The 9,341-nt window shown below is 33.5% G+C and overlaps 1 protein-coding gene across 4 annotated transcripts; it reads right to left on the bottom strand.

Moving 5' to 3' along the window:
- Positions 1-18: 18 nt before the first annotated feature.
- LOC116028291 (probable transport protein YPL264C) lies at positions 19-6,299 on the bottom strand. Of its 4 annotated transcripts, none has more exons than XR_004100109.1 (11): positions 5,867-6,299; positions 4,743-4,911; positions 4,391-4,565; positions 4,116-4,231; positions 3,359-3,418; positions 2,576-2,723; positions 2,094-2,160; positions 934-1,005; positions 760-825; positions 499-612; positions 19-350 (listed from the first exon to the last, which is right to left on the bottom strand). XR_004100109.1 is itself a non-coding variant. In XM_031269947.1 (10 exons), exons 1-10 carry the CDS (start codon positions 6,131-6,133, stop codon positions 225-227), a joined length of 1,266 nt encoding a protein of 421 aa, XP_031125807.1. In that variant the 5' UTR covers positions 6,134-6,298; the 3' UTR covers positions 19-224. The 4 variants fall into 4 exon arrangements, 2 of the variants coding, with proteins under 2 accessions (XP_031125807.1, XP_031125808.1); XR_004100108.1 differs by having other exon boundaries at positions 233-350; positions 505-612; XM_031269947.1 differs by lacking the exon at positions 499-612 and having other exon boundaries at positions 5,867-6,298.
- Positions 6,300-9,341: the final 3,042 nt, after the last annotated feature.

Raw genomic sequence — 9,341 nt, 5'->3', positions numbered from 1 at the left:
CCTTTTGGATGGATGGTGTTTTGAACAAAATCAACTTTGGCCTCAATATTTACAGACATAACAACTCTAAAATTGGACAGAATGTACATTACAGAATGAGCACAGCATATTCATCAAATTAATGCCTACCAAAACCAGCATATGCTCATCAAATCAATGGTACCAAACACAAAAAGGGCACAAGTATAGTAGCACCAAAGGTGAGCTTGCCTGCTTATTGTCCTTCAATCTCTTTCCGGTCCAAAATACATTGTACAACTTGCGGAAATTACAATTAGTGAACATCCGACTAACCTACCGAAGGATGCCATTCTTGAAGTACCCATTCTCAACAACTGAGAAAGGGCTGCCTGAAATGGAAAGACAACATAATAGCATATCACCATATAATACTGTCACAACAACTATAATTATAAGGGAAAAATGATGAAATTTGCAACGTCATTTATATTTTATGAACGAGAAGTGAGCAAACCAACAAGTAAGAACACATCTTACAATTACCCGAGTGTAATTTTCCCTAATAACAATGATAGGAGCATTTTGGGCGATTTGAATGGTATGGTACAATCAACATTTGTGTTCTCAAAATATCCGGTGAATCTCCTTTAGCTTTAACATGCACAAAGACCATTTCATGCCATGCATTTTTAATGGAAGCGTTTTAGTTTTCAAGGTCATGCCAATGATAATTATCTATTTATTTGTAAGTTATTGAAATTTGTAAACTTGATGCAATAAATTACACGAGCTCCGTACCTCAAGATACAGGACATTGGCAACTCTGCTTGTTTTCTCGAGCTGAAGCCCTCTTGCTAGAGTTATCTGTGAACACAAAGAGTTGTAAGTCCATATTCTGATAGAAATTGTTTAACAAAACCAGGTGTTGGGTTACATAAATGCGTAGATCAGAGGACAAGGTCAGGTTAGAACCTCTGCGAAGAAAGCCAGTACCCCAAGGACAATCATAAGAATCAGAGAATAGAAACTGGGAAGTACAAAGTTCTGCATGGAACAATAAAAGGAATTAAGAACAGTGTTGCAGAAATCACGCCTGGGCGCCGATTAATTCCCACCTAGGCCCTAGGCGCCGGTCGACCGCCTAGCGTATCACCTTAAATGGTGGTCTAGGCAGCTGGCCGGCTAGGTGATCCCCTAGGCCGGCTGAGCTCCGTCTAGGCCGCCTAACCACAGCCTAGGCACCGACTAGGCTGCCTAGTCAGCCAATTAAGTTTTGTTCTTTTTTTAATGGGTTATTTCGCTCAAAACAGCGAAATAATCTTAAATTGTACAAACTCTAGATATTTTTTTAGGTTAATACTTAAGATTTTAGTATTAACTATTAAAGTATTATATAATTTATAATTTATTAGTCTTTAAAAAATTAAAAATACTCAAACAAATTTTAAAAAAATTTAAAAAATACACAGACGTCTAAGCGCCAATTAATCCCCGCCTAGGCATCCTAGGCTCTAGGCGCTCCCCGAGCGTCTGCGGAGCGCCTAGCGGTTTTTTCAACCATGATAAAGAAAGAAGCAGCAGCATCAACATGCAAATACAAAAGGGGCAAAAAGTTCTAACAGCAAGCAGCCCATTGTTACAACCATCTTGTTTTTCGTAAATGTAATAAATTATGGCTTTCCATTGTAAGCTATTGAATATGCTAAATGAGGAGAAGAAGATAAATTCCAAAGTACAAACTAACACAGTATCTTGTACACTCTAAGCATAGATGGGCCTAGTTGTCATTCATGGAAATCTAGGAACTCAAACTAATATAAGATAACGTGACAATCTTTTTCCTAAATCAGATTAAGTAGTAAAGATACATGACACAGTATACTTCATTGAGCTTCAGTGTACAAAATAACATCAGATAAACTAGAGTTTCTTAAATATATTCATAAGAGTGGAAGGCTTTAGTCAGAACCGAGATCATATCATGAAATTAATGACATGTTCACTACAAGATTCATATGCATGCAAATGCACCTTTTTCTCCTTTTCTTCAAAGCAGTTAAAACTAAAAATTGTTAATTTTGTTTTACAGTCAGCATATTACATGGTAGCACAGGGTTGAACAAAGATCTTACCTGGAAAGCAAAGGTACATATTCCAGCAGCAGGACTTGCAAATAGACCAAATGCAAAAACTGTAAGCCTGAAATTTAATATCCAGAAACAGAAACAAGCAGTTGTTTTAAAAAAACACCACTGTTAACCAAGCGTGTTAAACTATAAATAGTTAAACAGAGACTCAGACATTAGATTTTCACTCTCTTTCAAAGTGTGATGATTGATGTATATTGAGGAAACAACTAGCCGTAAAGGAGCTCTCAGGCTATTGAATGGTATATATTGAAGACAAACCTAATTACTGGGTAACAAATATTTCTATAAACATGAATGTTTAGGAAATGTAAAGCACATTATAAGCTAAAAAGAAACATTTTTTAACTATGCAGGAAGCAAGCTGATGGTGCTAGTCTCAATATATGAAGAACTCCAGATCAAAGAATCAAAACACATGACCAAGCAGTGTATATAGTATCAGAGAAGAAAGCCAGTAATCTTACACTGGTTGATCAGTTGTCTTGGCTCCTGCCTTTGTAAGACAGTAGCTAACTCCACCAAAAATAGATGAACATAGCCCAACCAAAACTGCATAAATATGATGGCTTCCACGGACATATTCATTAATGCCTACAGCATTTGGCACAGCTCCTGGAAGTACATAATTAAGGATGTAATATGTACAAGAATTCACATAAAAAAACTGTGTGATCGGAATGCGGATGAACCACATTACCCTTGGCAAAAAAGACATGAAAGTCTTTAACAGATGCTACCTACATCGCTACATTCTACAAACCAAAGACAATTTTATTTCAGTGTTACTTTAACAGACCATAAATGCCAACATTTCATGTTTTAACAATCCTTTTTTGTCTTCTACTTCTAATCCAACCATTTCCTTTTATTCCTCTCAACAGAAGGGTGACTGTCTGTATTAGAAGCAGAGTGTTAACATAATCATACCATATTCCAGTATGATTACATAGCAAAGTCATATTAAATATTTTTTTTATTAAAAAAAAAAAAAAAAAAAAACCTATAAATCAGGAATGTGGAAGATTGGTTAGGAAAATTAGTTATGATCCCAGAAGCATACATGATTTTCTCAGCATAATTAAATTTGAACCTACAACTCTGAAATTTATGATAGTGTAAACACTGATTGTGAATTTCAGTATTTTTGCTTGATATATTTCCAACTTTTATGGGAACAATGGGCCCCAAAAGTTGAAGGTGTCAGGCCCATATAGCATTATGTGTAATTTTTTAACAAATTTATGTACCTTTTGTGAAGACCATTGGTTGAAAAAGAAAGAGCACACCAAAGAAACTGGTGGCTAGACCTGCATAGGTGACAAAACAATGATGACAAACAGAGAAGGTAAAGTGCACCTCTGGTATCACAAATATGCAATGCTACTATTGAAAAAAAAAAAAAAAAAAAAGAGGTGGGAAGAAAGATCTTTATTGATATGAATTCAAAACATTACTCCAAGGTCAAGCAACATATGTAACAAAGTCACAAAGAAAATCTAAATACTTTCAAGCCAATAACTTCATGGACCAAAGAGGTCAATGATGCAAAAGATTTTAATTGCTATGGAGTATTTTTCTTGGCTTCTCTTTATAGGTAAACATTATGTGTTTGTTTGACCCAAGTCATTTCAGAGCCTATCTACTCTAAAAAGCAAAAACGCTGAGAGGAGAAAAGGCTTTTGCAGCTAAATAGGTAAAAGTCACTTTTTCAAGAAGCTAGAGTTTGAGACTTTTCAAAAAAGCCTGATTTTCAACAAATTCAAACCAAGCCAAACAAGCACTAAATACACTTACATTCTCAATGAGAAAAAGAAACATGTTTTTTTCTAGCATTGATCTAAGGTTTACAATGTAAAGACACAAATTTGGCCACTAGTATATGCTTGGAATGCCTCATTTCTAGTTATGCTTGCCATATACTGTTAGTTCCTACATGCACACAGTACATCTTGACCATAATTTTTTCATGAAGTCTACAGATTGTAATGACACAAAGGAACATACCTCCAATTTCTGTGATTTTCAACTTTTCATGCAATATAAATCGAGCAACAACTGAAGCCATGATTGGAGTGGTAAAACTCAATACAATAGCCTGGGACAATGGCAATCTTTGAATGCTGAAAGAATCAACTGTCTCATTGTCACTAGTAAATCATGTTCCAGAATGGTAAACCTTAAAACCAATACTTAATTTGTAGCATGTACAAATCTTTCCTTATTCTTATTGTTTTTGTGTGTGCGTGTGGGTTGGGGTTATCCAAGGTAGCACCTCTTACCAGTAAATGAAACTTAATAATGAGAAATATCCAATCACAGCTCTTAAAGCCATAAGTGTATTGACATTCTTTGGGCCAAAAATTGGCTGTCCAGTTCTCTTCAACCACACAAATGACAGAATCAAGAGCAATGTACATCTTGTAAACGCCATCTCAAAAAGAGGAATTGATTGACCTGCAAGTATAAATAACAAAAGAAATAAAATAACATTAAGAAATATAAAGAATTGATGAAGGCTAAAATTTATTTAGCAGCTCTCTAGCAAAAAGAGAGGAATACTGAAGAGGCATTGGACATATAGCAACAGTTTACATTATTTGTATATACATATATGGATTGAGAATTACTGACCTGAAAAAAATTCTGAAACAACATCCATAGTACAATAGATTACAGATGAGATGGCCATGCATACCAGACCAGAGTACCTTGATCCACTCCATGCCCATATTATAAACTGCGTAAATGGTGATGTATCGGATTCTGATGTTCTTATTACTTGCTCCTGTGAGGTCCAAATCTAATAGAATGACTCATTCATTTAAGAAAATTCCAAAAAGAAATGTAAAATATATTGTAACAGGTGGAGGATATATAGAGAAGTTTTCTTACTGATTCAGCATGGTGAAGTAAACTTTGTTTAACTGGTTAATAGAAGATATATCAGTTGTTAAGTTTGGCAAGAAAGCAATGTTGCTCATTTTTCTCATAATATGTTAGACAAACTATGAATTAATAAAAAGGTTCCCCAACAATCGTCAAACTATGATGAAGTCCTCATTTATAGATATAATTTGAGATAAAAATATAGGTCCTAGCAAAGAGGTTGAGAGTTCCTCACACACCTAAACCTAGCAAATCAAGGCATTTGGCATTTTATTTTTTAAAAGAAGCTTCAAACACCTTTGATCCAAAAGCACAGGGAAGTCATAATCACAATTCTATCCTGCAAACAATTATGAGATGAGAAATCAAACCAGAAGGAATCTTGCATACTGCCGCAATCATTTCAATGGGAAACTATTGCAATCATATCATCTTTTACTATTTAGCTTAGCAACATTACTTTCTCAAGTCCAGTGAGGCTATTTACAAATGAGAAGCAATGGTCTCTCAGACAATCCAGGGCAAATGCCTCTTTTTTTTCTCCTTATGCCATTGTCTATTGACAAGAATTGCTGTAACTGATTAATCCAAAGTATATTTACTTTATACAATTACTTTAGAATTATACAAGGCTCTGATTAATGTAATCGAATTCAAAACTAGTCGCACTAAAAGTGATCCGACCACATAAGAGCAGTATAGATATGATTAAAAAAATCTTGCGTGATATTCTCTAGTTATGACGTCTTCAACAATTTAAGCATCAAATGACCATTGGACTTCAAATTAAATTATTGTATATCTTATTTCAATAAAAACTGTTTCAAAACGATATTTCCAGTTTGAAAAATAAATAAATAAATAATCACCTTATTATTAGACTTTCGCCTGGGATACGCGATAGTGAAGATGTTGATCTTCGGCCTCTCCGTTTTGGGCAATAATGGAGTGATTTGATCATCGGAAATGCCAACCGGAGCATCATCTGCGGGAGCCTCGGCATCGGAAGGAGGATCAGATTTTGCGTCAGTAGGCAACAGGGACGCCTCCACCAGCTCCACCAATTGCCCGCCCTCGATGTCTCCGTCTCCTCCGGCGACGATCCCGCCGCCGTTCATCGACTCCCCTGCCGTCATTCTGCTTATTCCTAAGCCTAATTATCGATAGTTCGATTATAATTTCGTCTCCCAGACGGCGTCAACAATGGCATCCGATCCACCAACGGAAGTGATGAGACTTCTGGCCAGCTTCTCTTCTTTTTTTATTTTTTTTTTACGGAGTACTTTTTTTTTTTTTTTTCCTCTCAGGGATTGGTTACAAATAATATTTTTTTAAAATATCGTTAGAATGAAGGGACATTTTAGCAGTCGGGTCAGCGCGTAAGCTGTCGCAGTTAACTTTCCCCACCCGACGGGTTCGGGTATTTTCTTCGACTATCGACGCCAACCAGGGATGACCAATATTTAACTCCACCGACACCTCAATACAAATCAAACTTTTTTTTGAGGAGTAGTATTGACTTGTTACAATGCAATACTTTTTCAATCTGTACAAAAAGTCAATATCACTTTCACTGAGATTCGAACCCACTCATTTCCATATGAGAGTGCGACCGAGTGACACTAAACCACAAGATTACTGATATGGAATATATCTTGGGTATACCCTCCACTCTCTCTCCCCAACATTGAATAAGAAAGAATAAAGCTTCTCTAAACTATTTTATAAGATGATCTCTATTTTTTACAAACATTATTTGCACACTTCTATACGTGAAATGAATTTACACTATCAGTTACAAATCAAATTTTGGTCTTGACATTGAGCAAATAGCTAATATTAGTTGAACATTAAACTAAATTAGTTTCATAGGATTAGTAATCTTAAATTTACTTAAATAAAATTATTGAAATAATGTTTACATAAGCATATCTATTGATTTAGGGTCCTTTTGAAAACTTAAAAAATGACTTTCGAAAATCATTTTTTCATATTTTTTCGTGATTGGGTTGGACAGATAATGTCTTCCTAATTTTGTTGACGAAAGATATTTTTGAATTATTTATTTTCTCTTCTCTTTACGACTTTCTTTTTCAAGTTAATTTTTGAATTATTATTATCATCACAAAAGCACCACCCACCACCAATACCACCACCATCAATACCACTATCACCATTACCACCACTAACACCAACACCACCACATATATTATTATTGTTATTATTATTATTATTATTATTATATGGACATTAGTATTTACTCACTTTTTTCTTTTCAATTTTTTGTCTATCAGATAATGTAATTTAATATTCTCACATAAAGCAACTACACTTATATATAAAAATCTAACAAATAAAAAAGGAAAGAAAAAACATAAAGCAACTACACTTACGCACATTATGTGTTCTAGGCGCGCATTGTAAATATTGTCCTTTTCTTCATTTCGCCCGCTGTGGATCTCATAAGAAACTACATTTGCAGAGGAAAAAGAAAAATCAACAAAAACCCACCCTCCCATTAGTTAGAAATCCAACACCCAATTATTTGTTTCGACAAAAACCCACCAAAGTCTACAAATATGGATGCTCCAATGGTCTTGTCGCGGACTGTGAATCATACTTCCAAGAGTTAATTTATTATTATTATTTTTTTTTTGTCATAGATTTATAAGTAGCAATTCACTTTTAACCCTACTTTTTCATAAAATTACTTGTTGGTCATTGTAGTATTGTAATATGACTATTTTTTTATCCTCTGTCAACAAAATTATTGAAATGTCGTTAAATATAAGTATATTTTGTTTTTATTTTTAATACAAAATGGGTTGACTCGCTATTATTATTGTTGTTGTTGTTGTTATTATTAGAAAAAAAATTTCATAATTGAATACACAAATGCCCTTGTAATTTACCAACTTTAAACGGCTTTGTTAATGGATGACAAAAAATAATCATGCCACAATAATTCTAAAATCAAACGGAGATGTTCTGAAAAAACAAAGTAACTAAAGTGGATTGAAATTTAGTTTTAAGATATCATTTTCCTTATTACTTAGAGTACCGTAATTCAACTTGTAATTAATTATCTTCATTTGAAGGATTTATTTTCTATACTCAATAGTCAATCCTGATTATTAATTAGTAATTTAAGCTGTACAAATATCCTGAAGAGTGAAGAATGACTTGTAAAGATTTTTTTTTTAATGAAATAAATAGAATCTTTTTTCACTCCGAGTAATAACAATATCTTATTTGTTTCAAACTTTTTAAACGCTTAATTTTTTTTTGAGTAATATTGAATCTATTACAGGTAGTATATGTTTTATATTTTTTCTATCTGCTACAGTCTAAAGAGAATACACAATTTAATCCTATGACATTCCCTCAAGGAGAGCCACAAAGGTACCGCATAAGGTACTTGGCTAGCACTTAGTTAATCATCAATTACACAATTACTTTGGTCATAAAAATGATCATATTTATTTTACAAAATATTTTCCTTTTCACTAAGAATCCCGTCACAACTAACAAAAGACAAAGTGGAGATGTGTACCCATTTGCGTAGTCTTTACTCGTAATAGACATGGGAATTGGGACTACTTTCCAACAAAATTCATTCATACGTAGCTATCAATTTTGTACAAAATCTTCCGATATAATCCGGAAGAGCAACCCATTTTTGTCCAATACGGACAGTATTGATATTATTACTAAAAACATGCATCATATTTTTAATATAGAAGATAATGCATGTTTAACTACTTTATGTACTTATAAGAATACAACGTGAGATTAATTAAAAATTGATCCAGATCACGCTTATAGAATTTAAACCGGTGACCTTATAGAGTGTTTAGTATAAATAAATTGCAACTCATTTTCACTTAATTTCGAGAAGCAGAAAATTTTAAAATTAGTTGAGTGGAATTGCAATCTTGTGAAATTACAATTCATCAAATTCGAGAAATTGCAATTTCATAATGCATGAGAGGAAAGTTTAGAGTATGAGGACTAAATTGCCTTCCCTAATAAGTTATATCTTTTCTTAGAAATTGTAATTACAAGAGCATTTTGACATTTATATTCCTTATTATTTCTTTTCAATTCTCATATATACCAAATATTACAATTAAAATTTTCAATAATTATATTCATACTTACCGAACAATGAAATTTGACCAAACCGCCTGTCACAGTTGCATTACCTACTGTTCCATATTATTAGGTTGAGATTATAACAATTTAATTACAAATAAACTTATACTCCGTAATTAATGTTAATATCATTTTTTCCTAATCAAGAGTGATAGACTGTCCAAATTTAAAATATGGGTACGAGAGTGA

Source organism: Ipomoea triloba, chromosome 9, assembly GCF_003576645.1.
Source record: "Ipomoea triloba cultivar NCNSP0323 chromosome 9, ASM357664v1".
Taxonomy (NCBI): domain Eukaryota; kingdom Viridiplantae; phylum Streptophyta; class Magnoliopsida; order Solanales; family Convolvulaceae; genus Ipomoea; species Ipomoea triloba.
The sequence above is the reverse complement of the archived record's forward strand: the minus strand, read 5'-3'. Positions and strand labels throughout refer to the sequence as shown.